Source organism: Kryptolebias marmoratus, linkage group LG23, assembly GCF_001649575.2.
Source record: "Kryptolebias marmoratus isolate JLee-2015 linkage group LG23, ASM164957v2, whole genome shotgun sequence".
In the NCBI taxonomy this organism is placed as follows: domain Eukaryota; kingdom Metazoa; phylum Chordata; class Actinopteri; order Cyprinodontiformes; family Rivulidae; genus Kryptolebias; species Kryptolebias marmoratus.
This window is the reverse complement of record NC_051452.1, coordinates 6,943,923-6,961,267: the sequence shown is the minus strand read 5'-3', so window position 1 is coordinate 6,961,267 and position 17,345 is coordinate 6,943,923. Positions and strand designations below refer to the sequence as shown.

General features: G+C 43.6%; 1 protein-coding gene across 4 annotated transcripts; it reads left to right on the top strand.

Annotated features, from left to right (window-relative positions):
- Nucleotides 1–38: 38 nt before the first annotated feature.
- Nucleotides 39–15,778, top strand: LOC108242181 (collagen alpha-1(VIII) chain). Of its 4 annotated transcripts, XM_037973960.1 has the most exons (11): nucleotides 39–221; nucleotides 1,107–1,167; nucleotides 1,859–1,896; nucleotides 2,060–2,193; nucleotides 2,879–3,065; nucleotides 3,156–3,282; nucleotides 3,436–3,647; nucleotides 3,872–4,008; nucleotides 11,130–11,231; nucleotides 12,994–13,240; nucleotides 13,695–15,778. In XM_037973960.1, exons 10-11 carry the CDS (start codon nucleotides 12,997–12,999, stop codon nucleotides 15,629–15,631), a joined length of 2,181 nt encoding a protein of 726 aa, XP_037829888.1. In that variant the 5' UTR covers nucleotides 39–221; nucleotides 1,107–1,167; nucleotides 1,859–1,896; nucleotides 2,060–2,193; nucleotides 2,879–3,065; nucleotides 3,156–3,282; nucleotides 3,436–3,647; nucleotides 3,872–4,008; nucleotides 11,130–11,231; nucleotides 12,994–12,996; the 3' UTR covers nucleotides 15,632–15,778. The 4 variants fall into 4 exon arrangements, with proteins under 4 accessions (XP_037829888.1, XP_037829889.1, XP_017282351.1 ...); XM_037973961.1 differs by lacking the exon at nucleotides 1,107–1,167 and having other exon boundaries at nucleotides 101–221; XM_017426862.3 differs by lacking the exons at nucleotides 39–221; nucleotides 1,107–1,167 and having other exon boundaries at nucleotides 1,218–1,896; nucleotides 2,922–3,065.
- Nucleotides 15,779–17,345: the final 1,567 nt, after the last annotated feature.

The window sequence follows — 17,345 nt, the reverse complement described above, 5'->3', positions numbered from 1 at the left end:
ATTCAGAAGTGGTCATGAGAGAAAACGACTCGTTGCTGCAGAGAGCAGCCGGTTCCAACAGGAATCAGAGGCTTCGCTTGTTTCCCTGCGAGGAAGTCCTGCAGACGGCGATGACTGATGCAGAACCTCTCCTCTGCGCTCCATGTGTGTATTTTGACTGGGAACACGATCGCAGTTCAGCCTCATCGCGTCAGGACCATTAGGCCTCGTGCCCCACAGCTGTAAGTGATATTTGGTTTGCAGCGTTTCATGTAATGACATCATGTAACTACAGGCTGGAAATCTTTCCAAGTGATCTAAAACAGAAACTGAACAAAAAGCAGGTCGAGTATAAGAGACTGTCAGCGTCTGCACAATAATGCAAAACACTCTGATCAGCTCTGGGGTGCTTAAAGGCACAGTTACAACTTTTTTTAATTTAGTCATTTAATCAGCAGAACCTTGAGACAAATAAACCGCTTCAATCTATTTGCACAAATGAAGTTCTAATTAACAAAAAACTTTCTTTAACCACATGTTTACGGTTAAAAACCACCAACCCGAAGCTGACTTTTATTACATTTCACTACAACTTTCCTCGAAATCAAAAGGCTCTGCAGCTTTAGATGAATATTTAGAGGAAAAAGAGACAGAAATGAGTGTTTTGGTTGTAGACCGCTGATCTAGTTGCAGCATTTCCTCGTCAGATTGTCTGTTTTTTATGTTTCTCTGAAGTACAGCGTGCACCATCGATCGTTTCGCTTCTGTCATGAACTGAGAGCGTCTGAAGTCAACACAAAACTGAAAAACCCCTCATGTCTCTGAGGAAAAATGCTGCTGAAAAGGATTCAGACTCCGGACACAAAGCGTCAGGCTGCAAACGGTTTAGTCTTCTTCTTTTTATCGTTGCACACTGCTGATACAAGATGATGAGTACACAAAGTGAGGAACAGGTTCCTTTTAAGGCTGGGTTCTGTAGAAAGATAATGAACAGTTAATCTCACCTGTTGTAGATGGACAAACGGTTTAATTCTGATCAGATCGATGAGGCTTACAATGACTCCAGACAAATGTTGTTTTATAAACTTTTACATCAATATCAGCTTTGAATTCCTCTGTTATTCCAGGGAAAATGCTACAACTTCGGCTACAGCTAGCTGCTGCTACCGTTTGTGTTTGCAGATAACTGTAAGTATTTATAACGAGCTGCTGTGAAATCTTTGAGATTAAAGCCGTCTGAAGGCTGCAGCGTGGACTCAAAATCCAAAATGGTGGACTTGAACGTTGAGACAGAAGCGGGAAGAAAAGTTTATTTTCGTTTCTGTCTGTTTGTGTCTCAGTAATCCAGTCTTTGTCCGGGACAAAGAACTGTGCAGTCTCCATTAAATGAACCCGATGCAACAATGTTTGAAAATCCTTTGTTATCAAACTGTTCTGCTGTCGCTGAGCATAAAATCCCGCTGCTGGTGAAGTCGAGTCTGATGGCATTCCCAGAACCGAGTTCCGACTTCCGAGGCAATAAAACGCAGCGACCAGAAGGACTCGGAGCCCAAACCTCCACCGAGGCCAGAGCGTCGATAAAAAACAGTGAAAAAAATCATCCAAATCTGTTTGTTAGTTTTTATTTAAAAAGAAACACTTCTGAAAACATAAGCTCCTTGACGGAGGTGACAAAGGAGTCCCCTGTGACCATGAAATCAATAGGCATCATTCCAGACACATGAGGTGTCCAGAGATCCCTACGTTAGTCAGATAACAGGATCACCTGTGACTTTGACCTTTGACCAATCGGCACCTAAATCACCTGTTTCTTGCATCGTGTTTGACGTTTCCTGAGAACTTGATGAAAATCCGTTCATATCTGTAATCTTGCCCGCAGACTGACAGACGCTACCTCCTTGGAGCTATCTGCAACAGGTAAGATGTTCGCTGCTTATATCTTTCCTCACAGAACCCCACTTCAAAAGATCTGAATCCTAACTTTTGTTTTCCTAAATGCATCACTTTAACCTCTCAGACTAAACCTGCCTTCATGTTATTGATGTTCTCAGTGAAATAATTGTTGTGAACCTTTCTGCAGGAGCGTGCCGTTAGTTTTGACTCTGCGGCCCAGTCCAGGTATAAAGAAGCACGGAGTAAAGAGCTTTTCACGCTGGCCTCCTGGTCGACTCGTCGGGCTTCAATAAAACCATTTGAGGAGGAATTCTGCATGAGGTCAGTGTTTCCTCTGCTGGGGGAAAAAGCTGAAAAGCTTCTGCAGTTAGGATGACAAAATAAAGCCGTTACAGAGGCGTGTGAACCGAACAGTTGCTTAAGTCAGGACTATTTGCATTTCAAATTACTTTAACAAGCAGAGATTTGCCGTGCGAGTCGAGCTGAGAGCTGTGTTTTCTTTCTGAGCAGCTCCTGGAGGAGAACACGCCGGAGAACCAAAATAGCTCCACAATCAAAAGTGAAAGGAATCATTTGTTCGATCTCAACAAGCTTTTTACCGTCCCCTGGCTCTGCTTCTGACACAGTAAAAAAAATAATAAAACGGATCCTCTTTGATAGATTTTAGAGAATTTTAAAATATAAATATTAAGAGAAAATAAAGTTTCACCAAATCTACCTTTTAACTGGACAGAACTGGGTTTGGTAATGCAGAGAAGTTGATGCGTGCAATGATGGCTGACCATATATTTGAAGGTTTAACATCTTAGTTTACATTAAAAATAAGTTCTGATGGATCATGTAAAACTTTAAACTGTGATTCAGCCACTTTTGGCATAACTGAGTAGTTATATTTTTTTATCACGTTATTGTGTATAATAGAGCATATTTGGCCCACTCTTCTTTCCAGCGTTGCTTCAGCTCATTGGTTCCTGCTCAGCTCTCTGAGGTTCTGGTTCTGTTGTAGATTAGCTGCTGTGTTTGGGATCATTGTCCTGTTTGTCGGACAGATGGCCTCACATCTGACTCCAGAATCAGCCCAAACCATCAGCCCTCCACCACCGTGCTGACAGCTGCAGTGCATTCTGGGTAAACATCTGTCCTCTGGTCTACAGAGGAGTTTGTGGTCGACTGAATGACTGCGAGATTTCCAGGTCCTGTTCTGAAAAGCCCAAATCATGAACCCTCCACCACCTTGCTTGGCACTCAGTATGACTTTATTTTTATTTATTTTTTTTCTCCAGATATGTTGCTGTTTTGGTTTTGACTCCAGAAAGGAGTTCATGATGGACTCAATGACTGCGAGATTTCCTGGAGGCTGTGGCTTCAAATCAAGCCAAATCATGAACCCTCCACCGCAGTCGATATGAGGTATTTGTTCTCCAGATATGTTGTTGTTTTGATTCCTAAATACTTTTATCATACAGATGAGTTCATGTTTGACTCATTGACTGTGAGAAGCTCAGGTCCTATGGTTGCATAACGTTCCAAATCATCACATCTCTGCCACCGTGCTCGACACAGGGTATGAGGTGTTTGCTTTCCTCCAGAAACGTAGCTGTTTCGGTTTTGACTCTACGGAGGAGTTCACAGTCGACTCAGCGACTGCAAAGTGCCCAGGTCCTGTGGCTGCTTCCTGTTGGACTCTGTGGTGAACTGGTTTTATGACCTGGAACGGCCACAGGAACCTTCCCTCTCAGCTCGAGCTCGACCTCAGCGAACGCCGGCTAACCAGAGTGAGACCCTGCCTTTAAATCTTTCTGCATGCGAAGAATGTGCCGAGAGCTCCAAGTCGAGTGGGAATCTTCCTCCTGCCTGATAAATAGTCACGCAGCTGTTTGGGTTTTCCTCTTCCCCTCTCACTTTTCTCCGTCTAGCCTCCGAATGTTGCAAACACACGCTTCCAGTCGTGGTTTCTGCCCTCACAGAAATCTTGTTTTCCCTTCCCTCACATGTACAGATCTGGTGCTTCTCCCCTCTCGGCTCGTTCTGCTCCACCCACCTGCAGATAAAAGCCAAAGTTTCACCAGAGCTGCTGTAAAGCGTCCGTCCCGAACTCCCCCTCTGCAGCAGCAGCAGCAGCAGCAGCAGTCAAAGGTAGGTCATCCGTCACCCGCCGGGCAGCAGAGTTTGATTGTTTAGGTTTTTTTGGATGCAGGGCTCTTACGCAGGCAGCGCCGAGGCTGGAATGTTTCCTCCTTTACCTCCTTTTGTTTGTTTGAATTCTCGGGGAGGAAAAAACAAAAAAGAACCCAGAAGCGACTCTTTGAGACGCGAGATGACTGAGAGGAAAATGTAAACAAAGAGCAAATGTTTGGGTAGACATCGCAGTTTGCAGCTGGAAGGTTTTTCTGCTGACAGACGTCTCCGCAGACGATATCTGACAGCGTTCCTCGTGCACGGAGGAAAAGAAATGAAAAATCCAGAAGATCCACCTGGGAAGAATAACTCTGGCTTTAGCTTGTTAAAGTAAATGCACTGTGCAGCATCTTGACAGGATTTAGCACCGGCTCCAGATATCTGCTCTGCTGCAGAAACCTTCAGTGAGGAAGGAAAGGGTTGGGTTTTAAATCTGTTAAGGCTGGAAGTTTTACATAAACAAGCAGAGTTTTGGTTTTAGTGACAATGCTTTAAAACTCTCCTTTTCCCTTCCACTGACTGAGAGCTCCCTGCTTTCTGACGCCGTGAAACGTCTCTGATGAGCTCTTTCTTCTGCAGCTTTTTCTGCAGCTTTTTAGGAGCCAGAAACCAGACATGTTTCGGTTCCAGCTGAAGAACGAGCTTCTCAGGCTTGATAGATGATTAGCTCCTTAGCAGTTTTTTAATAAACTCTAATTGTAAAATCTGGAGTTCGTGAGAAGCTTTAATTATCCAGCTAAGCTTTCAGTTAATTACCTCCCTGCTGAGTTAACGAGCTAAAAGCTGCTCGGGTGGCTGCGCTTGTAAATATTTAGGGATTTAATCGACTGCTTTAAAACTCATTGCTGTTTGTTTGTCATGTTAGCAAAATATCACAGGACCCAGTGAACGGATGTGCATCTCTAACTGATTATTAGGCCTGATTCAAGATGGCCGCTGCAGCTAATTAAGCTAAACCTTTTAACTGAGAGTCGTTTGTCTAAATCGTCTTACAAAAAGAGGAAAAGGTCGAGTCGTGCTGCAGCTCAAAACTCAGTTTCTAAATTAATTTCTAGTTTGCTTTTGGCTCCGTTTGAGTTTCCTAATCAATTATTTTACAACAGCTGAAAGTTGTTGGAGTCTGACTTTTGAGCTGCTCCTTTTCCAAGTTCTTCCTAAATTCTCCGGTTTAGTAAAAAACAAACTCTTCCAGGTTTTTTCTGACTGACTGCAGATTTGATCAATTGTGTGGCTAATCCATAAAAAAACCAAAAATATGTTTAGTGTTTGAGCAGATTCTGTGTCCTCAGACACATTTAAAAAATATATTTTTCTAGTACAACTTTTGATTTTTTTCCTGAAAAAATCAAATTGCACACTATTTATTTTACTTTTTATCAAAAAAAGTGTTTTTTAAGGTTTTAGACCTTGTGTTCAAATATCCCAAAGATTCATTTCATATTGTGAGACAAACCCAAAGCTAAATAATCCTGAATTAAAGGAAATGTTTTTTGCCGAGCGCTGAATGACTTTCCTGAAATCTGCTGTCGAAGCTGAAACAGTTTACATAACAAGACAAATATAGATCCAGTTTGCTGAAGCAGACAGAACAATGTTTTTGAAGAGACTGAAGAGAACTCAATGCGTTAATTATTTGTAAATAAAGTAAAAAAGTATAAAAGTTACAATAACCCAAAAGGGTTTTTTGACGTTTGAACGGCTGAAACGCCACAAAGTCTGCAGAAGTTTGAGTGAAAACAGGAAAACGATGGTGACTCAGCCGGACTGTAATCTAAAATTAAACTCCCAAACAGACGGACTTATAATCCTTTTTATCTGCTGACTAAACAATTCGGACAGGATCGTATTTTTCCTCTAAATGGTTTTCTTTTAGCAGATTATTCTTCTCTAGACCCGCTCTCTTTATGATCTCTGTGAAGCTTCGCAGACGATTTCTTTTCTGTCACGAGAGGAAACGCTCGACGAGGAGCATCTTCAGAGGGAAATCTTCAGCAGTAAATTCAGAATCATCGTCCCCACACGGCACGTTTTAAATGTCTGACTGCATCCCAGCATCTAAATTACACCGATTACTGGTCATCTGGAAAGTTTCGTACTCTGAGTATTTTTGGATTTTTAATGTCCTGCGTGATTAAAAAAGAAAAGCTTTAATGACACGACTCTGGAAAGCCCCCGTCTGGTTGAGATTAGCTCCGTTTTATTTTTAGAAACCATCGAACAGTTTGTAAAGAGACTCACCTGAACGCCTAAAAAAGGAAATAATAAACCACGTAAATGTCAGCTAGGCAAGTTTATATGAATGTTGATTCAAAACACAAGATTTTAGCATAGATTTCACCTTTTTATCAAATACCAGTGAGGTGTTGTAGTTTTGGAGCTGGACCAGTTCTAGTGTGGTCCAGATGCTGAAGTCGCCCTTTATTGAGGTTTCACAGATCAGATGATGGTTTCACAGATCACACACTTGGTTTTAAATGTTCTGCAATCAGTCCAGAATAATCTGCTCCAGGTTTGAAGTGTCTAAGTGTTGTAGTTTTTTAACTAGAGGGAGAAGGGAGGGAAAAATTAGGTGGAATCGCCCTTTAGCCATTTTCCGAATCGGAAACCAACTTCAGCTTCGTGGAATCGAAGGAGAATATTTTCAGCGAGTTACCTCGGTTGTGTTTCACCGTAAGTGGCGCTTCTTCTTCTTCTGGTCTTTATTTTAGCAGTAAGTTAGCAAAGCTGCGCTCTTCTTCGTAGACATTGAGTTTGTCACACAGTTGCAGCGCCTCCTACAGGAAACTGGTGGAGCTACGCAGAGAACCACATCGTTCAAAAGCCTTGTTTGGATTCATGTTTTTATAATATACACAGCAGAGAAACACTGAGGTCCGGACCTCGGTGTCCTCAGTGGGAGCTACGGCCCTGCTCCTCAGTTGCAGAGGTTATTTGGACGGAATGAACGGGCTAATGGCTAGTCCCACTTACCCCAACGCTGTTTTAAAAAGCCTTAGAACATCTGCCGAGTTTCAGAGAGCGTCGATATCCAGCGGAAATATCAACTTCCTGTTTCATGTCGGCACCAAAAGTGCTACAGCTACCTGCTGCTGCTGCATTTTGCACCTGTTATAAGAATGCGTATGGCCTGCCATGTCGCGTGCTAAAGTTTTAAACCAAGATTTAGCACGAGTTATCCCTCAGAGTATGTGTTGGAGATCGGTCTCAGCTACTACCACACTTAATTTAGATTATATGAACAAAGCCCAGCTTTGTTTTTGTTTGGTTTTAGGACGTTTACTGGAGTTGTGAAACTCAAATTTAACCCTTTTTTGGGGCGTCAGCATGCAGTTTAAACAAAGCCATCTGTTCTCTGCAGCATAAAGGCTCAATTAGTTTAAAATCTGTTAAAATTGTATTTTATACACATTAAATCCACTTCCCTGCTTCTTCTAGAGAAGCAAACTTTGATAGGAAGGAAGCAGAAACCGATTTCAGGAGACTTTTTGTGGCGTCTTGTTCAGTTTGTGCTGCTTTTTACTTATTTACACAGTTCACAAAGAATATTAATTCACCCGAAAACTGCAAAATTCCCCTGTGGTGTCTGTGGTTTCAGCATGGTATAAGTTATCAGATCTGGTTATTGGCCAAACATTGTTGTTGCCCATGAAAGTATTCATTGTTTTGTGAGAGACTTCCATCTGAGAGCCAGCGCAAATATGAAGAAATTTGGCGAAACCAGACGACATGCAGGCAAAACCTTCAAACCGAAGAGCTAAAAGCCTCAGAAGTGTTTCCTTCCTGCTGTGTGAGAGAGTGGAACATGTCATGCAAAATAAACCCCATAAACCTTCTGAAAGTATGTAAAACCGTGAGTCGCTGCTATCCATTGACATCAGATACTCTGTTTTGACAGAACTCTAAGGCTAATAGGAAAATAATTTTCCTCCCGGTGCGATTCTTATTGCCTGAGATGAAAACTGTGGGCAGACATTCGGTGACTTGTGGTCCGCAGAACTGCAGGAGAGGAAAAATCTGTCAGAGAGACGGGCGAGGAGGTGGAGGTGAAAACCAAAAAAATAAAAGCTTGTGTCAAAGGTTAGTGGATCAGAAAGCAGACGGTTTTAGTCCATGAAAGTCTCTGCAAAGAAATGGTTTACGTGTGAAGAAGTTGAACAATGTTCTTCAAATTGTTTTTGTTCTTAACAAGTCCAGAAAGCGGGAGAAAGCGACGTGGTTGTTGGATGATTTAGACGGATAATTCCCACCGAATCAGACAGGAATGGGAGTGTAAACCCAAAAAGCAAACCAGGAAACCAAAAGTACGCTGCACAACAAATGAGTCAGAAAACACGGTATTTGCTGGATTGATTTCCTTCTTTCTTGGGTGAAAATGTCTCATAACTAAACTTTGGCGCCCTCTGCTGATCTGCCTGCCTCACTGACGGCAAAGCAAAAAGAAAAACGAGGGACAACTGGAGACTTTTGCACAAAACGACGAGCCAGACTCATTTTAAAGAGGTGTTGGTTATCAGTTCTTCAGTCTTTGTTGGTTTTTCTTTTGCTGCTTTTTAAATGCAGTTTCTGTCCAGTTCTGACTGACAAAAACACCTTCTCCAGGCCCCTAGGATCCCTCCTAACCCGGTGTTCACCATAAACCTCCTCCAGTCTGTTAAAAAGCCAAACTCCAGGCCCGACCGCGGGTGATTCAGACTGTAAGCGATGACACGCCTCTGCTCCTTATCATTTGTTTATCGAGCAGCGGAGCCGAATCCATCTGGAATCAGTCAGGGGCGCAACACGAAGCAGAAATAGAAATTTGATTACTTTCGAAGCCGAGCTGGAGGTGATAAAAGACCTGCGGCTCGTCACCGAGCCCAGACGGCCGGGGCAGGAAGAGGCGCTCCCGGTTCCAAGGGATTGTCATCAGGCAACACATACAGACGTGTCTGTAGATTTTTATTAGTTTTTTTGCATAAAAACATCCAGTAGACTCCAGCTTGGACTTATAAAACAGAAAACAAAGCTGCTTCTTGTTTCCCTTTAATCTGCTGCTTGAGCTATTTGTGCTTATCTTATTGTGGTGTTTTCTCCCTTAACAGTCTCTAATGTAGTTGTGGAGCAGTTGTGGCCCACTCTTCTTTCCAGCGTTGCTTCAGCTCGTTGGTTCCTGCTCAGCTCTCTGAGGTTCTGGTTCTGTTGTAGATGAGCTGCTGTGTTTGGGATCATTGTCCTGTTTGTCAGACAGATGGCCTCACATCTGACTCCAGAATCAGCCCAAACCATCAGCCCTCCCCCACCGTGCTGACAGCTGGAATGGGGTGTTTTTTAGTTTTCTCCAGATATGTTGCTTCGGAAGGAAATTTGCTGAGGCATTGTTGTGGAAAAAGAACAATTTCCAGGCACTGTTAGATGAAATCACTCAACATGTTTATTTATGTACGGTGCACAACATACAGAGAGCTTTAAAGACAATTAATAATTAACATCAGAGTCCCAGGTCTGAACAGGAAGCTCCAAATCAAAGCTCTGCTCCCCAAAGTCAACACAGGAGCTTATATTCAAGATATCGGAATATTGGAAGCAGAGTCTAGGGAGGAGTGAGTCAGTCTGTTTCCCATGAAGAGAAAAGTAAAGATCAATCCTGTAATCCATTATTTTTCACAATCTTTCAGTCTGAATGTCCATTATTCTACAGAATATTGGAAAGCAAACAGTTTGGAAGTGACCTTTAACCTTTCTTAGAGAAAGCATGAGAGACTGCGACGAAGTGAAGATTCAACCTGCTGCCTTCCTTAGAGAGACAACTTTTACTAATTGGCTTTTTGTGATGTATGTGCATGTTTTTGTGCGGAGCCCTGAGACTTCTGCTGTGATTTAGTGTTATATAAACAAAGTGAATTGAATTGTTGCTGCCCCTCAATCTAAGATCATTGCTGATGTCTTTCCGCCTTGGCGTTGTTAGTGTTCCAGAGCAGCAGATTTATCACCTGGGTGATACTTTTGTTAATGTAAATTTTAGCTAGCTTGCATTTTGCCTGGCAGTTTGCTTTAAAACGTTTGTTTCTGCTGTTAAATTACATTTGTTAATTCGACATTGGGAAAAATACTTGAAATTTACATATTTACATTTATTTTCCAAGCTTTTGGAAAAAGCTGTGAAAAAGTTCCTGAATGGAAAATTTCAAAAGCCTTGGAGCAGAAAATCAAACATGTTAGACGTTAACTGCAACCCGTATGATGGAAAACATGAATTCAGGAGGTCATTGAATTCACCATACAGGATCACCAGGAAACGACGTGTAACGTTCTTATAATTCAGCACTTACCACAGTTTCAGTTTGTGGTCCAGACACTTGAATTGCTGTCCCATTACGCCGTCTGGGAACAAAAAGACGACTCGTGATCCGGACTTTGTGTAATCAGGACTCTGCAGCTTAAAGGTGGACAGGTTTTCCTGTCGATGCAACAAAGTTGGGGCAGTGAGGGCGTTAACAGGTGGAGGTTTTAACAAAAAATCCAGCTGTGATCAGATGTGACTGTTAGACATGTGGTCAGCTGTTTTAAAACTACAGGATGGAAGAAAAAAGACCAACCTGAACACGAGGACACATTCAGCCCTATTTATTGTTTAAATAATCAACGAATTAAGACACTTTAGTCGCGTCTTCCAACAGTTTTACTCACCTAAAAATGAAGTGTGACCATTCGTTATGACGCAGTAATGCTATATTCTAAGTTGTGTATCTGAACCAGATGTAAACATCTGGAAACTGAAGCTCTTTTAGAGGAGAGTGGACATGTCTTCTTCCACGTCAGGGTGTGAACAAAGTTTATTGGATCTAAAGCTGTCATCATTTATGTCATGAGGCTTCATCACACAAAAACTGATACTGCTCTTATTGTGGATTATTGTATTCTTGTTTTGGTAATTTATTGGTTTGTGTGCAGCAGTTATGAACGGATCTAAATAAATCTGATAATATGTCACAGCACCACTCATACCTCTTTAGGTCTGCCAGGTGGAGATGGCTCCAAACCCCAAATGGATGTTGAAATTCATCAAACTGAATTTGTTTTTGTTTTTTTTTGTTCCACAGGGCCCAAAAGGACTGCACCTGGAAAGCACCTTCAAGCAAAGGAGAAGCCAGACCAAGTCGGTGACGTTCAGAAGGACTGACGTCCTTCGTTTGTTTTGCAAGGTGGGAAGAAGCTAAGGTTTTGTTTTTTTAATTGTAAAAGTGACCATGCACATGACTGCCCTGTCCTTAGTTTCTCACTCATATCAAGATGTAGCCGTTTAAATTTTTACGCACCACTTTTAGTCCACGAACATGCTGTCAGTGTGGATAAACATCAGGAAATATTTCCGTGGAAACAATTAGCCCGATACCTCTTGGATTAGTTCAGCAGGAACTTGTTTCCCAAAAATGTAAGCAAATCTTACTTTAATAACTGCAGCCGTTCCAAAGCTTTGATCCACTAAATATACAAATACCCCAGCTGAGGAAAGCGTACACTCACCCACTCATATTTGTTTTTGCGGAGTTCTTTTGGCAGAACTTAACAGATCGCTTAAGCAAAAACATGTTCAAGGGATCCTGTTCAAAACTTCCCACTTCCCAGCAGAGCCTTGTAGTTATATTATTTTATCCGTATATAAAGTATGTAAATTGACTTTGAGATAAACACAGGGGGCATAAAGACGAACAGTCCAGCATGTTTCAAGCCGAGACCATTCGTTATGACGGCTGCAGACTCTGGAGCGTTTGTGGTTCTGGTTTTGTTGTGCCTCATCTCAACCGCAGATACTGATGTTGATTGTTGGACCTTTTTGGGTTCGGTTGGTGTAAATATCAGAAGAGTAGGATGAGATGAACTCATGAGAGATCCTCGCACCTTTTCTGTTTGAAAGCTCTGATGATGATTAGCAAAAAAATAAATAAATAACAGTCTCGGATGACTGGGAATTTTATGCAAGAAGTTGTCATTAAATGAAAGGAAAACCAAATTCATGGTATTTTCTGGTAATCAAATCTATAATAATGTAAAGCTATATGGAGTTGAAATTGTTAGAGTTTATGAGACAAAATTTTTAGGGATTATTATAGATAATAAACTTATTTGGAAGCCTAATATTGAATACATTAGAAATATATTAATATTTAATAAATGTTAAAGGCTTGCATATTATATATTTTTCTTTGGTCATGCCTTATTTGTCTTATTGCTCGGAAATTTGGGGAAATGCAAGTAAAACAACCATTGATATTTTAGTTAATTTGAAAGAAAAAGCTATACGGCTTATTAATAAGGTGGGATTCTGTGAACCAACTGATAAACTCTTTATTCAAAGTAATACATTCAAATTTAAAGATGTTGTATAGATAAAAATATTGGAAATAATGTTAAAGCACTGAACAAAATTTCCGCTATTCAGAAATGATTTAAGTTAAGACAATAAATATAATTTGCGAGGTTTGTTTATATTTGAATGTGCAAAAAGAGAAAAGTCAGGTAAAGTCAAGGTGTGTTTCAGTTATTGGTGTTAAACTATGGAATGACCTGAATGACGATTTTAAGTTATGTTCTTTTTTGCAAGTAAGCTTTGGCTGAAGCTTTGGCTTCAGCCTGTTCCTTTTTTGGTAAATGATGAACCCATCATTATTGTCTTTTTATTTCTTGTGTTTAATGTTGATAATTTACCAAAATAAAGTGAATTGATCGATTGATCCTGGGAATCTATGCAGATGAAATTAGTTGAACTGTTCTTTTAAGGACTCAAGTTGAATAAATAGTCAAATGTTCTTACTTGTCAAACCCTAAGAATTGGTTAGGGGATGTTGCTTTTTTAAACTGAAAATAATAATGTTAAGAATAACAATAACAGTTTAATCATTGCCCAAGACAGCAATGAGAGTTAACAGTTTTAACAACTCATTTCTTTTTCTCGTGTACCAACAGAAAATGGCGGCTGCACCCTTCTACTTTTTCGATCATCTCATCTTCCTGTTCCAGTTGTGCGCGTTGCCCTCGGTTCACGGTGGAGCGTACTACGGACAGAAACAGCCCCTGCAGCAGCACCACCAGCCCATACCGCAGTACAACGACGGGTTTCAGCAGCAGCAGTTCCTGGGAAACGAGATGCCGTTGCTGCCTCAGTACGGAAATCAGCTGCCGTTGCAAATGGGAAAACAAAGACCGCAAAAAGGTGAGGCGTTTTTATAAACATGCTTGAGCACACCAAAGCTCAAGCATTTAACCCTAACCCTAACCCTAACCCTAACCTCCCAGGTCCCACCAGACTCGTATTAAACATAATGCGTATGAAGGTTATTAATCTTCAAATAACCACATGGCAGCTCGGTGGAGCCGTCTGTTTGTACTGCTGTCTTCATTGTTCAGAGATGGGTTTTCTCTCAATGCTCTGGTTTCCGCCAACATTTGTAAAAACATGCAAGTTGACTTCATCGGCTACTCTAAACTGTGACGTCTTTCAGCGGTGACCTGTCCGGAGCCCTTCTCCCAATGACCGCCGGTAATGGACAACAGCTCCCCGAAAACATGAACAGAAAGAAGAAAGAAAATAATGAATATTATAATTAAATATAAACAGACAACTGACAAATAAACGAGTCATTATTTCTGTTTTCTTTTGTTCACAGGACCAACTTTTCCGAGAGGAGCCAAGGGTCCCCCTTTACCTCTTCCAGATGGACAAGGTTTCCCAGAAGGACCAAAAGGAATTCAGGGCCCCCCTGGACCAATGGGGCCACAGGGCCCTCTTGGGCCACCAGGACAGGGATTACCAGGTTTACCAGGAAAGCCAGGCCCCCCCGGTCCTCAGGGCTACAAAGGAGTTGGAAAACCCGGTATGCCAGGATTGCCTGGAAAACCTGGAGGCCACGGACTACCGGGACCAAAAGGCAATCTCGGTCCAGTGGGGGGTAACGGAGCGACTGGACTTCCTGGGCCTCCCGGCCTCCCAGGTCCCACCGGACTCCCTGGGAGTTCAAAACCAGGAGGTCAGGGTCTACCGGGACAGCCGGGCCTTTCGGGAGAACCCGGTCAAAATGGCGCCCCTGGGTTCCCTGGTGTTCCCGGCCCAAAGGGAGACAAAGGACTTGGTATTCCCGGTTTTCCAGGTTTGAAAGGACCTAGCGGACCACCCGGTCCACCTGGACAAATGGGTCTCCCCGGCAATGGTAAACCTGGCCCTAACGGTGTACCCGGGCACCACGGAATACCAGGGAAACCGGGTCCTCCCGGAGAACCCGGGCTTGCGGGACAACCCGGCGAAAGGGGCCAAACAGGACTCCCGGGGATTCCGGGAATCGGGAAACCAGGAAATGACGGTTTTAGAGGTCAACCGGGCCTCCCGGGAGGAAAAGGTGAAACGGGCCCTCCTGGTTTAACCGGGCCTCCAGGTTTGCCCGGTTACGGTAAAACAGGATTTCCAGGACCTAAAGGTCACAAGGGACACGCCGGACTTCCGGGACCATCGGGCCCAAAAGGAGATAAGGGTCAAGTAGGGTTTCCAGGGGTGATCGGTCCAACCGGGCTTAACGGAATGCCCGGCGCACCAGGCGTAACGGGTCTTCCGGGTGATATCGGCTTCCCGGGACTAAAAGGAGAATATGGAGCCGGAGGCCCAAGAGGAAATCCTGGAGCAAAGGGTGAAAAGGGACCTTCGGGTCTTCCGGGACAGCCCGGTCATTTAGGAGAGAGCGGACAACCTGGACCGAGAGGTTTACAAGGGCCCATTGGCCCTAAAGGAGAAGCTGGTATTAGAGGTTTACCCGGTGCCCCTGGTGCCGGAGGATTACCGGGACCAAAAGGAGAGGGGGGAGTGCCTGGAGACAAAGGCCATACGGGACCACAGGGTATTCCTGGACTTACAGGACCAGGGGGACCAATTGGACCTCCTGGTCTTCCAGGACAAAAAGGTGAAGCAGGCCCAGGAGGTAACCCTGGTTATCCAGGCAAGGGAAATCCCGGACCCCCTGGCCAAATCGGTCCTCAAGGTAGTCCCGGTCCCAGCGGCCCCCCTGGACTTCCAGGTCGATCGGGACCACCAGGGCCCCCCGGTCCTCCGGGACTATCAGCCACATACACAGACCTCGTCCAGATTCTCCCTCACAGCGGCCCTTACGACGGTCAAAGCGAAAAACTAAAGAACGGAGGCGAGATCAGCGGAACCAACCCGAAGATGCCCGCATTCACCGCAAAGCTGTCCAATCCGTTCCCTCTGGTCGGTTCTCCCATCGTCTTTGACAAACTTTTGCACAACGGCAATCAGGACTACAACCCTCAAACTGGTATCTTCACTTGTAGCGTTCCAGGAATCTACTACTTTGCTTACCACGTTCACTGCAAAGGGAGTAACGTTTGGGTGGCACTGACGAAGAACAACGAGCCGGTCATATACACTTACGACGAGTACAAAAAGGGTTTGCTGGATCAGGCTTCGGGGAGCGCCGTACTCCCCTTACGAAGAGGAGACACCGTTTACCTGCAGTTACCTTCAGATCAGGCGGCGGGACTTTACGCCGGTCAGTACATCCACTCCACCTTTTCCGGGTACTTACTGTATTCGATGTAAACGGGTTTGTACGGTGACGGTCACAACGCATCGACGAAGACTTTAGTATAACAACTGTAAAATTACTTCACACTCGAGGTGTACGTGGGCCAAATTAAAGGGGCACATTAATAAAAATAAAAAAGTGCATTTTGTGCTTTCAGTCTATTTAAGCGTCACAGTACGTACGTAGTGTCTACGTAAAAAGACATGTATTTGTTTCACACTGCGTGACGTGAAATCAGAAAAGCTTTTCTCGTTTTTGGTCAATTGTTTTTGTTGTCGTCGTCTTTGCGCCACTACAGTATTACCCTGTCGACAAAACAAAAACTTTGACTTCTTCGCTTCTGACCCTTGAGCTGTTATTTCTGAAGGAGGGGGATCGGACCTTTCTGCTGCCGGGCGAGGTGGAGCTCTAACAGCGGACATGCGAAGAGGTAAGCCGGCTGCGGTCTAAAAGCCTCAGCAACAATAAACAGATTCATTAATGAGGACGAGACCCAACAGCTTTGTTCCAAGCGTTGGCTTTGTACTTTTCACAACATTTACGCCTTTGTTCCGCAGCCTGTGGTTTTTGAGTCCAGTCACTGAAAGTCCTTTGTGTGTTTTTTGCCTTTCGTTGCAGGCAATTGTCGACAGAAGTCACCGTGAGCCGTCGCATCCTTTTAAAGTAGCGAATAAAGCAGTGAGGCTTAGTTTTACCCGCTGACACGGCAACGTTTGACCATCGGCTCAGGAGGAAAGGCGGTCGTCTTCCATGTGTGGAGATGGCGGTTCCATCCTGGTTTTTTACTTCACGAAATGAATGTCCTTTTAAAACGATGTCAACAAAGAAAGAAATGAAGAGCTGCTCCGAGACCCGAAGGTTGTGGGTTGGACTCCAGCCGGCGCAAGTTTCAACAGCTGTGTTTTGTCAGCATAAGTTCACTTTCATTCAGTGGCGTAGTGGGTTTGTGTGCGTTCATAAGTCACCAGCAGTATAGGAAGAGGTTCAAATCCAGATGAGTGTAGAGTGTAGAGTGGGCCTTTAAATGTGGTGAGCCTATGCTGCAGATTCTAAGATAAGAACGAAGGGCACCATAATGAAAGAAGAGTAGATGAGGATCTACTCTTCTTTCATTATGGTGCCCTTCGTTCTTATCTTCTTCAATTAGGCCTTTAAATTTGTGGAACTTACACAAAACTGAGCGAGCAGCAGTTAAACTCTGAACCTGCAAAAGCTGCCGACATCACGATCTTTCATTTTTTTCTTTGTTGACACCGTTTTAAAAGGACATTCATTTCGTGAAGTAAAAAACCAGGATGGAACCGCCATCTCCACACATGGAAGACGACCGCCTTTCCTCCTGAGCCGATGGTCAAACGTTGCCGTGTCAGCGGGTAAAACTAAGCCTCACTGCTTTATTCGCTACTTTAAAAGGATGCGACGGCTCACGGTGACTTCTGTCGACAATTGCCTGCAACGAAAGGCAAAAAACACACAAAGGACTTTCAGTGACTGGACTCAAAAACCACAGGCTGCGGAACAAAGGCGTAAATGTTGTGAAAAGTACAAAGCCAACGCTTGGAACAAAGCTGTTGGGTCTCGTCCTCATTAATGAATCTGTTTATTGTTGCTGAGGCTTTTAGACCGCAGCCGGCTTACCTCTTCGCACGTCCACCTCGCCCGGCGGTGGAAAGGCGTAGCGCCCTCTGCCTGTCTGCAATAAATAGAAATAATAAAACCTTCACACAG